Genomic DNA, 18149 nt, shown 5'->3' with positions numbered 1-18149 from the left:
CTCTTTAATGCATTTTTCTTGTTTTTTTATTTAACTGTTTGTTTTCCTTTCCTTCCTGACACCAGGGGCTTGGAATGATTTACGTAATTTACGTCAGTAAACAGCTTTTTTAACAGCAGCTCCGCGAGAGGCCAATCAGGACAAATACACACAGAGCGCCTGCTCAAAAGTTGGGTCAGTCAGTGTCACTACAGACTCCCAACCCCAGTAAAAGTGATGAAGATACACCAGTGCCAGCCCAGACCCTGGACACAAAACCACTTCTCTAACAATAACATGACAATGATACCAAAGAGAGTAAAGACATTGAGATATAGATAATATGCACACTGAAGATGCACAGCTGTTGAGAAAAAAAACTTTGCTTTAAATAGAGCCCTGACATGAGACACATAAATGGGACATTTTCTTCTCTTGGTTCCTGCAAACACACCCCCCCCCCACTGTACGCTCCACTGTGTACGTGTCTGCCAGGCTTCTGTCGTTACGTGATGAATGGTGCACTTCACTCTACAGTCACTGACTTGGCCAGGTTTCTTGGACAGTCCACCTAGATATAAATAGAAGAAGTGAAAATGTGAGCACATCATCCCAAGTCTTGTCGCTTTCCATTCATTTTAAAATCCAATTTCCAATAATAGAAATTGCTAATTTTTAAAGGCTTTTAATATCAAAGACCGTATTCACTGTGTTGCTCTAAGAATAAAACTAAAAGCTGACATAACTTTTGCAGCTGCTGCTACATGATTATGAACCAGTCCGTGTTAGAAATTAGACAAGCTTCCTCCATCTCGGTTTTTAAATCCAGGCTAAAGACAAATGTTTATTCCATGATCTTTATCTGTTGTAATTTCCATATTTCTGCATTCGTCCCTGGTTGTTTACTGTTGCTGTTGGTAATTTTCTCTGTGTTTTTACTTTATATCTTTATTTCCTTTTTACATGACTGAGTTTAACTTTGCTTTAGAAAAAAAACTTTAAGTGCCATTTATTATTTTTATTTATTTCAATAATATTTACTATATGACAACAGCCAAGTAAAGAGGACAACACATTATATACGTCTTCTGCTGTTGAGTAAATGTTACATTCAAACTCTAACAAAACACTCCTGTTTTCACCCAGTGATACAGCTTTTATGATTCTCAAATCTTTGTCCAGACACTTGGACAAACTTTATAAAACCTGGAGAGTGTGGAAAAGTCTGTGATCATATAAATGTTTGCTTCTGTGTCAGAGCAGCAGCGCAGCTTGGCATTAATGTGAAGACTCATCGACATAAAAACAAGAGCTAACTGGGCTTCACTCTCAGGACGTCCCTCTGAAGTGAACTGCTGTAAAAGCTGCATCAACACAGGCTTTATTTTTATACCGAATTCTGCAAAAAAAGAAAAGCCAGTGAAGTTTACAAAGCTGCAACAGACAGTAGTCTGGCATCGCTAGACCACTTCACTTTTGCGAATTGGTCTGGAACTCCGATCGTTTATGATTTCAGCGATTTGTTATCAAATGCCGCAGAGCAAACCTCGAAACAATCAGAGATACGAACAATTTGTGACAGTGCAGAAAAATTTAAGTTTATATTCTGTCCGTTTAATACTCTCCAAAGCCGATTCAATTGGTCTCTCCATACCAGAGGTAGCCATTTTGGTTGTTAAAGAAAATGCTTAAGTGGCGCTTTCTATTGCCGTTGCCCCCATCAATCCCCACACCTAACAAAAAAAAGAATTAAGAAAGAGCATGACAATTACAGGGATCACAAGTCCTTCAGTATCAACGGGTTGGTGCAGATATCGTTTTGCAAGTAATGGACTGTTTTTAGTCTAATGACAGAGCTGAACTCCAGCTTATCGTGTTGCTACATTCAATGAATGTTTGCCAAAAACTGTAGGATGGTGATGAAATTCCAATGAACTGAACACACAGTGAATTAGCTCCATTGATGGTGCAACAGGTCTGACCCAGCCTCGTGATAGTGGCTGTAAAATCACAGCAGACATTGTCTTGCTTTGAGTTCCTCACATTTTCAGAAGAACAAATAAACATCAAGTGTGACTGATGAAGGTCGAATCACATGCTGCTTTAACATTGAATTGGACACACAGTAAACACTGTCTGTAATTTGGTGGCATCTTAAGGCAGGCAGTGAGGAGACAGATAAGGAAGAAGGTCTGATAAACAAGCAGGAGTCTGTTGGTGATGTGAATGTTGATGTGTTTTTCGCTCTCACCCGCTGAGTCATAGCCTCTGTACTCCAGACGTCGCAGACCTTTGAGGAGGATCTCAAGGATCTCACGGCGAGTCCTTGGTACATGGTAGTTGAGATAGGCAAAGATTCCTGAGGAGAGGAAAGCAACAGTCTCAGATTAAAGCTGTGTTTTCTTTAATAAGAATTTGGGTCCGTCAACTCACACGTGGACAGCGTGGACAGGAAAAATGAAACATGTCTGGTTAATGTTTAAATGGCTAACAGCAACAGCAGCCCATATTCGCTAACTCACGTTAGCCACCCCTAGCGGATTTCAACTGGTTTGCAGCTTTAGCCGTTAGCCGGCGATGCTATCAGCCTGTCAGATTTGATCAATGTGTTGTTTGAGAGCAGTAGTTCTCAAATGGGGGTACGTGTACCCCAGGGGGTACGTGATATTTAAAATATATATATTTAAAATTAGCATCCATTCAAAAATCCTTTAAAAATTGTTATTTAATAAATAGTCAATAAAATATAAGTGTAAGTTCATAAACTGAATTTTATATTCAGTAGGCTATTCAATTTCATTATCCTAAAAACCCAGAGTCTCCCCCATACCAGGATGGTTTGACCCAACCTGGCACACGCCACCTGTCACCACCTGTCAATCACTGCCGCCTTGAAAACTCAAACAATGGACTCGGTGGTTGGAGCGTAGCAGCAATGCTGCTGCTAACAAATAGTTCAAGAGAGACCACTACAAATGAGCAATGTTATGCACATTGATGGAGTTTAATGTTTTATATGTGTTTTTTCAAATGTTTGAAAATTGAAAGTGTCTAGTTACAAAGTTTAATAAATCAGACACTGATGGCACAGCGCTGTGTGTTACATCTTTTTTTCAACCAAAAATGCTTTGCGCTGGTTAGGGGGTACTTAGCTGAAAAAAGGTTGAGAACCACTGAGATTGGAGAACATCGTACATCGCCCAGTGACAGCTGTAAATGTAGATACGTCCTGTACTCACCACACATGTCTTCGGTTTGGCTGCTACTCTGGTAGCTGGGAACGCCTGTCACATAAGCTTTGCCCCCCCCCCCCCCCGGGACTGACAGGCTGCTGGACCAATCAGAAGGCGCCATGGAATAGGCTGGTTAGCTCTGATTGGTCCAGCAGCCTGTCAGTCGGGGTTGCACCTACCGACGCAGGTACTTCTGAGGTGGCATCAGGATCACAAGATCATAGACTGTATATATCAGGATGCAGATCCGTGGGCAGGACGAGATGAGGACCCCACTGATGTGCCTGACATCTAAAACTACCCCCCCCCCTGAGCTCCACTTCAGCAGCACAACACTGCAGGACTGTAAACAATTCATCAGTTATGTTCAGGCTGGTGGATCTTTTATCTTTAGTTAATAATTTGTCCAGAAAAGACAAACACATTTGTTTATGCCCTTAATGAAGGGATGTGGCCCGAAGTGGTAAAATATGTCAAATACTCAAGAAGAGATTAGATAATATCTTATCTCATTCTCATAACACACACAAAAAAAACGTTTAGTAATCATAATATTCATCTCTTACATTATTTCCCTTACAGTGTGAGTGAATGTGTGTGTCTGTAATTGTGTCTGTTGGGTATGGGGCCAATGGCAGTGAAAATATACTATGGGTATGTTTCTATACCCTATGCTGCTTGGTTATTATCTTTGTTGCTATGCCACTATGCTTTTTCTACGCCTCCTTTTTAAACGTGAAGGAATTTCTTTTTCTGCAATGTTAAAGTGATAAAAAAAAAGAAACCCTGCATCTGCCCCTGACCCATACCGCATCCTTTCATGGAGGTCTGTTCAGTTGTTTTGGTGAAATCTTAATTACAAACATACAGATCAACCAATAAACAAACAAACAAACAAACAAACAAACAGGGGTAAAAACTTAACTTCCTTCACAGAGGCAAAAAGATAGACTCTGCAATATTCATAAATAATCCATTCCACATTCAAAAAAGATTAGATTTGCAGTTTAAAAATATTTCAACTTTATTTACATACATACAGCACTATATATGTACTTTAAACCTAAAAGCTGTTTTGAGTGAGAAATGTGAAACTGTGTGAAATAATAAATAGAATATAATTCAGCCCAGCAGTCATCAGTTTCTTTTTATGGGCTCTTCTGATCTATACTTTGAGAAATAATGTCATTGTACAGTCATTTTACAAAACAGCTACCAAAGTCAATAATAACATCAGGATGAATGACAATGATGATCACGGGGTCTTTCACACATCACGCTGTTCAACAGTTCCTCCAGCTCTGTCCACATCAGCTGACCAGGGGAGAGAGGAATGTGTAAATGCAGTTCAAGGTTTCGGTGTAATTCAAACTTGAGCGTTCATCTCCTCTTCCTCTTCCTTCACCTGTGGATAAACACAAGTTTAGTAAATAATTTCAAGTTTCAGTCTTTTTCCTCTGAAGTTATTTTGTGGCGGAGGAATATGAGAAACAATGAAGTGTGTGCAAATGAAAACACTTGTCAAATCCCTAAAATTAATCTAGAGATTGAACACCTAAATAACAAAAAACAAACTAAAGTAGTGTTTTTCAAGTCTTTTGGACACAACAACTTACAGGTAATGACAACAGCTGGTTTGTGCAATAAAGATAGTTCGAGTGATAATCAAAACATATTATAACTTTTAATGTTTTTCAATGGAGATAAAGCTCTCTTAACTATTGTTCCTCACTACTTTGAAACCCATCCTTTCACTGAGCAGTATAAATCCAAATACCAAGCTGAAAGTTAGACATGAGATGTGTGTGCATGTGTAAGGAAACCTATTCTCTGGCAGGAGAACAAACCTGCTCCACTGATTCAACTTCAGGAACGTAAAACTGCAGCATGTTTTGGATTCCACTCTTCAAAGTAACCATGGAACTGGGACAACTAGTGCAGGCGCCCTGCAACTTCAGCTTAACGACGCCATCTTCAAATCCCCGATACAGGACGTCACCTCCATCCTCCTGCACTGTCGGCCTGGGGAACAAGACCACCCATCAGCATGTGTGAGAACAGAACAGAAAAGCATGGTGATGGGGAACAGACACTGATAAGAGAGGATGTCTTCACAGGCTTCACCTTATTCGAGTATCCAGCAGTTCTTTGATCATAGCCACGACTTCATCATCATCATCTGATGGAGCTGAGAATAGAAGTGGAAAGGAATGGATTCTAAAGAATTCGCAAACATCTTCCATTATCTGATGTTTCAATGTTCAGATGGTTAAATCCTTTACCAGTATCTGCATTTGGTTCACTGTCCTCATTGACAACAGGAAGCCCAGTGGTGAAAAAGTCCATAATGGCAGCAAATACATCAGGTTTGATTACTTTCCATTCCATATTTGCATCAGACTAAAAGAGAGAGAAAAGAAGAGAACATCAGTACAAGCGATGGCACAGAGCTACACTATGAATTTCAGATAAACTGAATCTGGTTTTACTCTTGTTATGGTGATAAAGTCGCTGCCCAGGAAGACACTCTTGACTCCATCAATCCTAAACAGCTGTCTGAAGACAAAACAGAACATCACTGAATACCAATGGAAATTATTATCAGTCACTCCTTATATATATATATATATATATATATATATATATATATATAACTTTTATTCTTTTTATGAGAGTAATTATTGCTTGGGTTCTTAAGTCACGATCATAACTAACAATTGTAACTTAGACAACCATCATAACTAATAATTATAATTCCTTTAATTATAAGTCCTATAATTAGGTGTGAAATGGGGTAACATACCAAACATCATTATGCAAACCTGGGCCTTACCTGCTTTGCTAGGCTATCAAAATGCCTACTGTAAGAACACTTTTTACCATCTATTTATCCATCATTTACCTGGCTAATGGTGAGCAGTGCGCGTCACGAGGGCCGTCAAAATTCATAGTTCCTGATTCAAGAACTGTGCGACCTGGGAGAAACTTTACGCTGTTAGGATTTGGTGTATCCTGTGTCTGCACAAACATGGTCCTCCCTTTGAACAAAGATTACACAAAGAAGAAGCCATTAATACTGAGTTCAATTCAAAAGAGCTTCAAGGATGCTTCAGTAATACAAACCTGGAACAACAAAGTGGGGGTTTTGTGGCCATATCTTCCAGACTCCTGTGTTGTGTGAAGGCCAGTGTAGTCCAGCGCTCTGATGTCCACAGACAGCAAGACTGACACAGCACATATAAAGAGATTCAAAATGTTACTACAGTAGAAATCACATTAACAAACTTATGGAGGAAAAAACCCTGACTATTCAGTTTCCTCCCTCACAGGGTGTAGCAGTAATTGAGTCAAAATTTGAATGTTTGTGTTATCAACTAAAAACCTTCTGGGTTCAGTGGACCATGCATCCATTTATAACAGCAGTAAGACAATTGATAAATGGAGCTGTAAGATAAGTAATGACCTACAATGACTAACACAGCACATACTCTAATCTATAGTCAGTGTTTGTCTTGCCTTGGAAAAAGAGAATGCATGATTCACTTACTATTACAGTTTAACTTTTGTGATGTAGCAACTTTATCTCGTAAAAAAGAAAATGACAGACTTATTGGAATTAGAACACATTCAGATATACATAATGTGTTTAAGAAAAGAACAGAGATAACACATGATGCAGGGCAGGTAAAGAGTTTTGTCACACTAGACTGGCACTCAGTAGAGCACATACCTCTGTCAAGGCCCAACAGTTAATGTTAGCGTGCTTCTTTCAGCCTATGTTAAGTTTTCATCAGTTTTGCACGAGACAAAAACTTAAACATTTCAGAGTTGTTGTACAACTTTACTTTATAATGTAACAAGATGGTTTAACTTAGTGAACACTTGTGTTTTGTGCCTTATTGTCCTTAACAAAGTTGTGCTGCAAAGCCATGAAACAACAGGTTATCCCATCCACCACTGGTGTTTGTTGTAGCTCACAACTTCTCTAAGTCTAAGTGTGTAACTTTGTTGGGGCTGTGATGTATTTCGTGAGAATTGTTCTGAAATAACTCTGTGCGATTGCGTCGGCAATTGTATGATTGATTAATTCATTACTCAGAAACTAGTTGCTATGAATAAAGGTGCAGATCAGTTGTTTGCGTATGAATGACTTGTTTGTTATTGTTGTTGGTGAGAAGTAGGTCCTTCATTACCAAACAGGTACTGTAGGTCAAACTATTTGAATGATCTGGTGACTGGTTACATGGCACGCCATGAATCTGACATGATTCATGCCTCGTTAGCTGTTGCTCTCAAAAATGGTCAGTGAGCTGCTGAAGGGATATATAGTTTGTCATGTGATTTCATTCTCCCTTGGAAAATATTTTTTTATGTAGAAAATAGAAAATACAGTAGTTTATTTTGATACACGGTGCGGCTTCTTGATTTTCATGCACTTAGAATAAGGGTATTTGGTATTTTATTTTCAAATACATTTGGATGTATCTTTGTCCAAACTCTTTATGTTCATAATTGAATTGAATGTGGAACGCACTGAATTAATAACTTACAGTGTGACATGATCAGGACCAAAACATCTACAATAACTGAGTTATTTAATCATTTAAATCAAACACTGTTATGTAAGTGGTAACAATCAGTCTGCGTCACTCTCTGGCTTAGCTGGTTAGCTAGCGGCTAATAGTAAACACCAGATCTACTTTTGTTCAGGTAGCACATTCATACGAGTATTTAAAAAATGCAACATGAGGACATTACAACTGACAAACAGATAAACTTACGGACGCGTCAGTCGTGCTGAAATACCCAACAACCTGCCGACCTGCCTGTAAGTCGCCATGTTTACACAAAATGAGCGGAAGTGGGAGTTCTGCTAGCGGAAGTGACGCAGCTTTGTTGTTCGTTTGTTTAAGACTTCCCCGGATTCACCAGCCGTTCTTTTCGTCAGCTCCGAGATCACATTAAACTACATTTAAAAATGCCGAGTGGCAGAAACTTTCGGAGGAGAAGAGACTCGTCAGATGTCGAAGAAGACGAGACAACCCGAGAAGTCAGGTAAACAACTTTATTTAAACTCAACGAGAACAAAAACCTCGTCGACAGAAGCGTCATGTTGCTAACGTGGCGAGCTGCTCCGCGTGAAGCTAAAAACAACAAATGACTGGTGTTCTTTTTAAATAATGTACGTATAGAATATGATTTAATTGATATCTTCTCTCCGGTCGTTTAGATCCAAAGTCGAAGAGGCTAAAGAGCTGCAGACTTTGCGGAAACGACAAAGCGGAGTCAGGTAACGTGAATGTGACGTTGTGCTACTTGTTACGCTGTTTGTTGTAGCTCAAGTTTTTCACTTCAACATATCAGATAAATAAATATATCCCCCCCCCCCCCCCCTCTCCGTCCAGTGTGACCGCCCTGCTGGTTGGAGAGAAACTACCAGCAGATGCTGAGATCGATGTAAGTGACGCAGTAGTTGTTGCGTGTTTAGCTGGATGTTGGGTCAGTGTCTAACTCTGAGTAAACATGTCTCACAGAATGATCCGTTCAAACTGAAGACTGGAGGAGTCGTAGACATGAAGAAAATCAAAGACAGGAACAGGGACAGGGATAGGGACATGTAAGTAAATCTGATTGTGTTGTGATTCTGTGTAATTAACCTATGGTGTGTGTGCTGTTGTCTTTACAAAATGGAGAATGTGCATCATCACATATGTTTCTGATACAGGACAGAAGAGGAAACGGACCTCAACCTGGGAACATCTTTCTCTGCTGAAACCAACAGAAGAGACGAGGATGCTGACATGTATGTACTCCTCCTTCGGTTGTGACACACACACACCCTCTCCCTCTTTAGCATTCAAAGTGTGTGGACACAGAGACTCAGACTTAAATGAATGAAGGGTCAACCTAATTCAATTAGTGTAAAAAAGCACTAGATCCAATCTTTATAAAAATATAGGTGCTGGGAGTCAGAATGATGTAACTGTCATAATGTCCACACACCAGTCAATGCTCCCATAAACTTATTTATATTACCTCACAGGTAAGTTATTTTCCAGGCACATGTATTTCTTCTCCTCCGTCAAGTAGCTATTTTTGCATTATTATATATGCATGTTAAACAGTGATATTCAACACTTGCCTTTTATCTAAATATTGAGGGACTACGTGCTTGGCTTAGATTTTTCATTTTAGTTTAAAATTATTTCTTTTTTCTTTTTCTGTAATAGCTATAATTCACTAAAAACGACATAAAATACAATACTTAGGATATAATTGTGTTTACTCACACTGCTGTTTACAAAGTGCTTCATAGGAATATATTTCACCTCATAGGATGAAGTATATTGAGACGGAGCTGAAAAAGAAGAAGGGCTTGGTGGAGGCGGAGGAGCAGAAAGTTAAGGTGAAGAACGCAGAAGACCACCTGTATGAGCTGCCCGAGAACATCCGGGTCAACTCTGCTAAGAAGACTGAGGAGATGTTATCCAATCAGATGCTGAGTGGGATCCCTGAAGTAGATCTTGGCATCGAGTGAGTTAAGGAGATTCTCAAAATGATCACGTAGATCTAATCTATGAGAAATAGACTTTCTACATTGAGACATGGTTGTGACAAGTCGACAGAAAGTATTTAACTCGGATTCTGCGATTTCTTTCCTAGTGCAAAGATAAAGAACATCATCCAGACAGAAGACGCAAAAGCCAGACTTCTGCAAGAGCAGAGGAACAAGAAAAAAGACCAGGGCACATCATTTGTACCAACCAACATTGCCGTCAACTACGTCCAACACAACCGCTGTGAGTTTTTTCCCTTCGCAAACACAGCGTTTTAAACAGTGAGAGATCATGAGGTTGTTTAAATTGTGCTCATCTATTCCGTCAGTCTACCATGAGGATTCGAACGCGCCACAGAGGCATCACAGACACAGAGAGGAGCCTAAGGCCAGACCGCTGCGTGTGGGAGACACCGAGAAACCAGGTCCAGAGAGTAAGAGACCGCACACGCCCACATCCCGTCACACAATTCTTTATGCTGTTGTACTTTTCCATCACTGGACTGTAGAATGGTGCTGTAACCACTGTACTTGTCAGGGGAACATCAATTGAAAAACATTGTTTTTATGAACTGTCTAGATTTAGGTACCATTTCAAACATTTCTATAGATGGTTACACACAATTCTTTCTGAAATCTGATTCATTACTACTTCTTAATCCACAGCATCAACCCCGCCCAACTACCGCAAACGTCCAAATAATGAGAAGGCCACCGATGACTACCACTATGAGAAATTCAAGAAGATGAACCGAAGATATTGAGGAGCTGCATGTTTTCAATAAGGATTTACTCAACATGTCTATTTTTAAAGAGTCAAAAAAGATAATTTGTGGAGTGGATTTCCTAAACAAATGTAGATGACAGTTCTCCTGAGTGTTGTGCTTTGTAAATGTTGTATATAGTGCTGTGTCAGTTGCTTATATTGGTCAAGACATGAAAATCCAAAACAATTGACAAAAAAAATATCAGAATGTTGTGAAATACAAGGACAAGAGAATTTTGAAACAAAGGGATATCCCAGCTCTGAGTTTTTTAGCATGTTATTTTTAGTCCAATTCAAAGTACTAGTTCTAATTTTTGAAGGCTTTCAAAAACACATTTGAATAAAAAATATTAAACCCACATTTAAGTCTCGTTCTTTAATTTGATCAGTGCTTTATGGAGTAAAAAAAACATGAAACATTACAAAAGCAAAGGTTTACATAATACAAGAACACACAATTGTACTCATCACATAAACCAAGTCCAACATAATATATACAAATGATCTGTATTTCAATGCTGCAAAGGTATAAAAATCTGTTGTCTGGATCTTATATTTTAAATAAAATTAGGAAAAAAATCGTTTAATTTTTTTCATATTCCAAATTTTTTCACCATTGTGAAAACAACCTAAATTTCCAACTTTTAGTCCAGTTTAAAGTCAAATAAAAAAAAAACTGTGGAAAACCGAAGTAGACACTAGTTCACGATGTATGATGGAAACTAAATTAGCCAAACTGCTGTCGTCCAAACTGAGCACAAGTGTTGTGTTCTCCAGTCGGTGTCCAATGTCCTCATTGTTTCTCCATAGAGGCAGTCCCATGACCGTTGAGGTGGTGTGGGGGGTTTGTCTCCTGTGATGGAGGTCCGTCCACGTCTTCTCTGTCCCCCTGGGTAGAGCTGCAGCTGCTTCCTGGTGAGGCCCAGCTGTCTCGCTGCCGGTAGGCCTCGCACAGCGGCAGATCAGTGCTCTCCCACTGACTGTAGCTTTGTAGGGCAGAAACCAGCGGGAGGCAAAGAGTCAGCGCAGCAGAGAAAGAGAGGAGCAGACAAGAGCAGCAAGTCAGAATAAGCGCATCCGTCACATGGAGGGGGCACATGAAGGAATGTGTACGATAGAAGCATGGAGGTTATGCAGAAGCACTGGAAATGATCAATGCATACAAAAAGCTGTTTATTAATGATTTGGTACTATTAAGAGGAATGACTGATCAGCGGCTGATTTTAAGTTTGGCGAAAAGGTGTGATTAGTCGCTGGTGGGGGAGAAAGCAGAGCGAGTGCAGCAAGGAAGAAAGGCCCACACCCAGCATGCTCCGAGCAGGACTGAGAGACACTTTCTCACACAAAACAAGACAAACAATAACAGTGTTTTGTCTCTACTTTATTTCTTTATCGTTTTGGGTCTATTGGAACAGCCGGCAGAAACTGGTACACACGTACAACCACACAGCCGCTTGCGTGGTTACAGCTCATTCGGACGGAATCAAATAAATAACACCTACTGATTGCTTTTACAGGAAACATCTGCTGGAGAAAATCTCAGCTTCAGGTCTGACCTCAAATAAATAACAGCAAACAGTTCTGTCTTATTGTTAAGACCATAACAATCATCCATCAACACTCCAGTCTTAAAATGAACCATATGTGGGGTCACTAATATATTTATTTACATATAGTCTTAAATGAATCATACTTTGATAAAATCTATACTCTGATAAAGTTTTAGTTAATTTAATGCGTAATTCTTGTAAAAGGTGTTATTGCCTAAAAAGCTTTGTGTTACTTCAACTTACAATAATTAATTATAAATGATCTAGGGGTCCTGATTACTTACATTCCACTATGTCTCTATCAGACACTGCAGACAAGGAAACCAATACATTTCATTACCATTTATGAATAAACGCAGCAGTAAATTCAAACTGGTGATTTCTATTCAGAAAAATCTGACCTTCAAACTGCATCAGTCAACTGCAATAAATGGGCAAACTAGAAACTGAACTGCTGCAGTTCAAGAGCTTAATAAATTTGCACTGCTGCTTTTCAGCGGTATGTCCCTTTAATGCTGAAGTCCTCTTCACATTGACTAAGTCTGACACATCGAGCAGGTAAAAAATTAAGGCACTGGCTAATTAGTAACAATATAAAGTCACTTGTTGAGTTGAGCTTCATCACAATGACCCTCAGCAATGACATGTTGATGAATGATACAAAGAGATAAATCCAAAACAAAAGCTGTCAGGTTTCGAGGTGGGCAGGTGTAAAACCTTCCATGGGCTCAGCAGCGAATGGTGAATGGTGAGACAGTACATGGTGCTGGGCATGGGACAGACGAGGGGCGGTGGGATGAGGGACAAGTATAAGCCTACTTGTACCTGGACGAGTAATATTCTTCCTCAAGCTCATACAGGTCGATGGCGATCTCGTCGCGGAGCGAGGTGAGCTTCTTGTCACACTCCTCCTGCAACGAGCGGAGGTGCTGGTTCTGGAGGCTGATGGCGTCGTTCACGGAGGGAAAGTCGTTCAGGATCAAGAACTGCTTTAGGTCAGACACCAGCTTCATGAGGGACTCACCGGCACGTACCTGATACAACACCACAGGAAGTGGATGTGGGTTTAGAAAGATTGTTTTGTTTGTGGACCAAACTATTGGCTACAGACACATTCAGAGTCCAGAAACAGTGCCACTTAGAAAACTGTGATGAATTCAATTATCAATGAGTGATTCAGTTAGTATAAATTCATAATGTGCATCTGAACGTTATCTTAAATTCGAGTGGAGATCTGAAGTTTAAAAAAAGGTTTAAATGTCTCAATTTAATGAACATGTGCCGCCATAACTAACATGGATTCTTGGGAGTGGATTTTCCACTCAGTGCAAACATCACAGAACTTGAATAAAGAGTAAGAACAAGCTGACAGAATTTACTGGGAGACAATGTGGAATAAAATAGTTTTTCCAACACCCTTTAAGCTTCTTAGAGGAAAATTAAAGGGGAAAATGTGGCCTTATTTAAAGGAAACACAGAAGAAATACTCCACACATTCAATCCCGATATTCTTATCTACTAAACATAATTAATACACTCATTACACACAGCTGATAAAAATATGTAAAGGTTGAACTGTCCTTATTTGTTGGTAGTAGTAGTTAGTTGCTTTATTTACTTTACAGCCTTTTATCTAATTCATTTTGTTGTATTTATTCGTGTATTTCTCTTCTTTATTCATTGCACAGCACTTTGTTGAACTCTGTCGTGCTTGATACATAAACTTGATACTTACAATGTTGGCTGCTCTGACGTGCATTTCATAGTGGTCCTGCTCGGCTTGAGTGGCTCGAGCAACCTGCGTCTCATCCTCTATCTGGAGGAAGACAACAAGATCAGCCCCGTGTGGAGCTCCAGGTGCAGGAATGTACGAGCAGAAGACTGAGGGGCATGGAGGCTTTCTATAACTGCTGACAATTACAAGTAGCCCAACACACACACACACAACACGTTACAGACAGGGTTCTAGAGGCGGTGGTGTGTCTGTGCACCTTCGCGGTTTTGATGATCTCGGTGAAGTTGTCCAGGATGGAGCTGATGTCGTCTTTCAGCCGCTTGTTGTAGTTCTGCAGCAGCGTCTCTTTGCTCTGAGAGAGAACTCTCTGCGTGGCCATCGTGTTCAGGAGCAACACAGCACGCGCTACCTGTTCACAGCAGGTCAACACAAACACACAAACACACACACACACTGTTCAGCTGGAGGTTTACAATACTGAATCACTGGAGTAAAACACAGTAAGACACCACTGACGGCAGAGCAGCTAGCTAGCATGGACACATTCACAAAAGCGGAGATAATAAACCCGAACTCACGTGGTTCTAGTATCTGTGCAACTGATACAATAACTCTAAATGTACTTAATATGAACTCAGTAATGATAACAAGACGAATCCTTACCGCATACTTTGCAAACAATGTGGTTCTTCTTCTTCTTCTTCTCTTCCTTCTGTCCTCTTCTTCTTGTTTAATGGCTCCTGACAACACTCAAGATGCCCATTACCGCCCCCTAGCTTTACTACAGGTAAGCCCCTTAAAAAAACAAAAACATTAGTGATATCGTTGTATGTTTAAATGTTTTGTATGTTTTTTATTTTCTTTCCTCTTCTTCTATTATTTTATCATCAACATTAGCATAATAAGCTAAATGACGGTCCAGATCCTCCCAGGAGGAAAATGCTGCTGTCAGTGCCACAGGAGCTCATTGTATGAATGTACACCTGTGGTCGTGTACAGCTGCATGTCCAGCTGTTTGATATGTGGTTTTGAATGCTTCTTGCTTGGAGGTATATGACATATGCATGGTATACCCAGAATGAATTGAACTGGACTGTCTCCGTTTTCTCATGAAGTAATAATACAAAATAATTAGCAATCGCCTATTTACATCCGCAAATTCATGTTGTCTGTGATAATAAATAACTGCAAGAGCTGCACATTTTCGATTTACATTCATTTAATATTCTGTTTATGACTTACAACATGGTTTTCAAAGGCAGGCTGTGCAGCATTAACAAGTGTTTTGAGTGCTTTTCTTTTTGTCCAACAGTGTCATCAGCGTTTGAATCCTCCAAAGATTTGCAACACCGGTCAAAATACACTCTACAGCAGTGTTACGATCAAAAAACATTCTTAGCGAACCCTGACTCCGTGTCAGTGACTATGTGCAACCTTCATGTATATAAGGTGGGTGAGACAAGTGAGCATTAAAAAAAAAAAGATTGTACACTTCAAAAAGAAAGAAAACATGATTTTACATTGCAACAGGAGAACACAAGTAATTAAACTTTGGGTTGAGACAGGACTGATCCCCTTTCTTAAAAGTGCCTTGGTGGGAAACAAAAAAGTGTTCCATGATTTTACAAAGCAGAGACAATAAAAAATATTTCCAAATGGCGATGAAACGAATTCAAAAGGAATGTCATCAGTCACCATTCATGACGTCACGTATAAGACACGACTGTTACGATCCCTGACCGGAACTGCAAAGCATTAAGTGCTGTAGATATTTGTGTGTCTGCGGGAAAGCATTGTTTTCTCTTCAGGTATTTGTAAGTGTGAGTCACAGTTTTTACACAGTGATGTCTATGATAGAGAAGCATTTCAGAGTTGACTTAAAACCTTGGTGCATATAAATACTGCAGACAGCGAAAGGAGGTCGTACACAACTGTACGACCTCCTGCATTGGAGCTGAATGCAAGTGCAATAAAATGAGGTGAATGCAGCCATTTTTCAGGAGGGCACAGAAGGCAAAATGTGAGTCATGATGTTTGACGTGGAGGGAAGTTCTGTGAGAGTGTAACGCCTCGGAGAAATAGAGATAAGTGAATCTTCTACATTTACGTAACATAAAACTGAGGGTGAATGTTCTAACATTTATATAAAGTTTGTACATTACATGGAACAAACGCTGATATTTCAGTTCCATTAGATGGGACAGGACAGTGACCACAAACATAATATGCAACAAAAAACACAAACATTTTTGATTGAGGGGAAAAATGCATCATTATCAAACTCTCAAGCATAAACTCATAGTTTCAACCACTATCGACTTGGAGGCCACGGTTGTACGACCATTTACAAATTTCATGCTTGATATGATTGTAGATTCATTTCTCATAGTAGTGTTCAGAGACATAGTCGCTCGGCTTTGTCTTTATCTCTCAGGCTTCTGTGAAGGTATGACCCTGTAATTCAAGCTGAATCTTTCCTTTCTGAGAAACAGCTGCAACAGAGGAATGAGGCGTTATCACGTCATAGCTTCACAGTAAAGCTCAAATACAATCGAGGACAAGCTCCCTCACTACTGTGGTGTTTTAAGCGCCGACACAAAAAGTAAATGAGGTAGGCAAGAAAACAATCAGATGCTTGACCACCATATTATCTTTTTATCAATATACGTACCAAAAAGATTAAGAGCAAATCAAAAAGTAAAAGGATGTGACTGGAAAAAATAAATCAAAAGTGACCAGGAGTCTGTTTTAAGATAAGGATGTCAGTTGTCTTATTTGACGCAGTATTCGTGATGACCTTTGCACCAGATCAGAGCCGGATGAGAGTGAGATCCATGCAGGCCTGCAGTCCTGCTGCAGTGCTGGCGACAGCATGCATAACGCCTGGTACAGTTTGCATAAGTGAGAGCGGTGCTGATACCCACCGCCCTGACCTCAGAGTGTGTTCAGGGCTTTTCCTGCGGGGCTTTGAGGTGAAAGGGTGCAGAGACGAAGGGGTCTACAGCACTCACTTCTGATGTCCATGAGTGAAGAGGTCCAACGGGGACTGATGCCACAGCTGCCTGCCTGTTCACGTTGGACACCACTCTGTGAGCCGCTACCAGCTGCTGGGGCACGGGTCCCTCAAAGTGGCGGGAGTATTTGGCCAGAGCTTGAGGGCGGAATGGTTGCGGAGCGACTTGTCCCAACGCATCTTGATCAGGGGTTACAGCGTGAACTCCAGCTACGTGAGGGTGCAACGCCTTGGGTTGAGCTCCTGCAGCCTCCTTTCTTTTTCCGAAGGGAGCCTGAGAGAACACATCGAGCTGCTGCTGAGCGTCCAGGAAGCCGCGTGGGAACGGAGCATTGGCGAACACATCGGCCAAATCTTCTTGCGCAAACCGAAAGGGGGCTTTAGAGAAGACATCTGCAGCGACATCTGTCCCCTGTGCTGGCTCGGGTACGTGCTGGGAATGATTCTCAGCGAAGGTGCTCGGAGTAGGTTGATCGAAGGTAGTGGATGGTTGTTGTGTTGGGTCTATGTTGGAGTGTGCGGATGAGTGGAGTTCTAACTGAGGCCCCTGCTCGTCTTCGTCCTCAGAGTCCAGCAGCAGAGGTCTGGAGCCGCTGAGGTCATGAGCTGCTAAATGACCCTCATCGGCTCCTCCATCCTGCTGATCTTCCGTATGGACTTCTGTCTCCTCGTCTTCCTCACTGGAGTGCACACAGTCCTCGTTTGTTTGAGCATCTCCTTCTGGAGCTTCCGTCTCTTGTCCCCCCTCAAGCACGGTGTAGTCGTTGCTCTCTTCTTGCGGATCTGTAAAAGACAGCAGAGGCAGAGGAAACATATCAGAAGTGAACACAAATGTCAACATTCAGACATTTTGAGTTAAATAACAAAATAACATATCAGGCCATTAAATCTCATCATCTATAAAATCTGAAAAAGCCTGATCGATGACAACAACCCTACAGTGAGCAACCTGCAGAAGACTCCAACAATACAAAGACATTCTAGTCTAAACAAGTCACAGGAGACAGACAGGACTACCAGCGCTACCACTACAACATCAAATAACCTTGTTTCCACAAATAAGTTTCACTACAACGGTTCAGTATCCTCAACTTTCCAAAGACAGTGCGTAGTGTTAGGAGAGGGGGGGCAGTTTGATTTTAGTCAGGATTGATTGTGTCAAGGTAAAGGAGCTCAGAGGGAGTCAGTAGGTCTGTGGAAACAAGGACAGAGAGCCTTCATGGCACAAGTAGAAGTAGTTAGTGGGACAGACAGGTTTGCATGGATGAGCAGAGACAGGTCAGTCTTACCTCAGCAGCGTTGACTGTTAACTGGCAG

The 18149-nt window shown here is 40.7% G+C and overlaps 4 protein-coding genes and 2 long non-coding RNA genes across 17 annotated transcripts in view; 1 reads left to right on the top strand and 5 right to left on the bottom strand.

The window, feature by feature from the left end:
- Positions 1–90: 90 nt before the first annotated feature.
- On the bottom strand, positions 91–8308 carry LOC117768052. Its single transcript, XR_004615001.1, has 3 exons — positions 8299–8308; positions 1063–1064; positions 91–550 (listed from the first exon to the last, which is right to left on the bottom strand). It is a non-coding gene; the product is annotated as an uncharacterized LOC117768052 (long non-coding RNA).
- On the bottom strand, positions 1675–3293 carry LOC117768050. Its single transcript, XR_004615000.1, has 3 exons — positions 3219–3293; positions 2231–2338; positions 1675–1712 (listed from the first exon to the last, which is right to left on the bottom strand). It is a non-coding gene; the product is annotated as an uncharacterized LOC117768050 (long non-coding RNA).
- Positions 4378–8119, bottom strand: nfu1 (NFU1 iron-sulfur cluster scaffold homolog (S. cerevisiae)). Its single transcript, XM_034596116.1, has 8 exons — positions 7994–8119; positions 6336–6436; positions 6115–6250; positions 5702–5768; positions 5495–5612; positions 5337–5400; positions 5060–5234; positions 4378–4617 (listed from the first exon to the last, which is right to left on the bottom strand). Exons 1-8 carry the CDS (start codon positions 8050–8052, stop codon positions 4579–4581), a joined length of 759 nt encoding a protein of 252 aa, XP_034452007.1. The 5' UTR covers positions 8053–8119; the 3' UTR covers positions 4378–4578.
- c9h9orf78 (chromosome 9 C9orf78 homolog) overlaps positions 8096–18149 on the top strand; it is a 27206-nt gene continuing 17152 nt past the window's right edge. The window contains exons 1-9 of one of the 2 annotated variants that reach the window (XM_034596115.1): positions 8096–8267; positions 8443–8502; positions 8618–8669; positions 8747–8829; positions 8938–9015; positions 9549–9746; positions 9876–10012; positions 10098–10202; positions 10435–10718. In XM_034596115.1, the coding sequence (XP_034452006.1) occupies positions 8191–8267; positions 8443–8502; positions 8618–8669; positions 8747–8829; positions 8938–9015; positions 9549–9746; positions 9876–10012; positions 10098–10202; positions 10435–10532 (888 nt within the window). In that variant the 5' untranslated portion in view covers positions 8096–8190 and the 3' untranslated portion in view covers positions 10533–10718. Of the gene's footprint in view, positions 8268–8442; positions 8503–8617; positions 8670–8746; positions 8830–8937; positions 9016–9548; positions 9747–9875; positions 10013–10097; positions 10203–10434; positions 10719–18149 lie in introns of those variants that run through there. The other variant, XR_004614998.1, reaches the window with a different exon arrangement.
- On the bottom strand, positions 10891–14551 carry med22 (mediator complex subunit 22). 4 transcript variants are annotated; one of them, XM_034596117.1, is made up of 5 exons: positions 14483–14551; positions 14076–14228; positions 13820–13900; positions 12910–13118; positions 10891–11520 (listed from the first exon to the last, which is right to left on the bottom strand). In XM_034596117.1, the coding sequence occupies exons 2-5, from the start codon at positions 14196–14198 to the stop codon at positions 11328–11330; spliced, it is 606 nt and encodes a 201-aa protein (XP_034452008.1). In that variant the 5' UTR covers positions 14199–14228; positions 14483–14551; the 3' UTR covers positions 10891–11327. The 4 variants fall into 4 exon arrangements, with proteins under 4 accessions (XP_034452008.1, XP_034452010.1, XP_034452009.1 ...); XM_034596119.1 differs by having other exon boundaries at positions 14076–14224; positions 14478–14546; XM_034596118.1 differs by having other exon boundaries at positions 14490–14534.
- The window catches only part of LOC117768038 (AP2-associated protein kinase 1-like), a 21182-nt gene continuing 18053 nt past the window's right edge, over positions 15021–18149 (bottom strand). For all 8 annotated transcript variants that reach the window (XM_034596094.1, XM_034596095.1, XM_034596100.1 and 5 more), the window contains one exon: positions 15021–17615. In XM_034596094.1, coding sequence (XP_034451985.1) covers positions 16765–17615 — 851 coding nt within the window. In that variant the 3' untranslated portion in view covers positions 15021–16764. The remainder of the gene's footprint in view (positions 17616–18149) is intronic.

The sequence above is a fragment of the Hippoglossus hippoglossus genome, chromosome 9 (genome assembly GCF_009819705.1).
Source record: "Hippoglossus hippoglossus isolate fHipHip1 chromosome 9, fHipHip1.pri, whole genome shotgun sequence".
In the NCBI taxonomy this organism is placed as follows: domain Eukaryota; kingdom Metazoa; phylum Chordata; class Actinopteri; order Pleuronectiformes; family Pleuronectidae; genus Hippoglossus; species Hippoglossus hippoglossus.
This window is presented reverse-complemented; position numbering and strand designations above follow the sequence as displayed.

Bases quoted from the DNA above. Each gene is read 5' to 3' on its own strand.
- nfu1 (XM_034596116.1), bottom strand. From the start codon at position 8,052: ATGGCGACTTACAGGCAGGTCGGCAGGTTGTTGGGTATTTCAGCACGA. The intron at 5,769-6,114 runs GTAAATGATGGA...TTTTGTCTTCAG, and splicing joins CACTGCTCACCATTAGCCAG to ACAGCTGTTTAGGATTGATG. The intron at 5,613-5,701 runs GTAAAACCAGAT...TCTCTCTTTTAG, and splicing joins ACTTTATCACCATAACAAGA to TCTGATGCAAATATGGAATG.
- med22 (XM_034596117.1), bottom strand. From the start codon at position 14,198: ATGGCCACGCAGAGAGTTCTCTCTCAGAGCAAAGAGACGCTGCTGCAG. The intron at 13,901-14,075 runs GTGCACAGACAC...GTCTTCCTCCAG, and splicing joins AGATCATCAAAACCGCGAAG to ATAGAGGATGAGACGCAGGT. The intron at 11,521-12,909 runs GTACAAGTAGGC...TGCCCTACAAAG, and splicing joins GAAGAATATTACTCGTCCAG to CTACAGTCAGTGGGAGAGCA.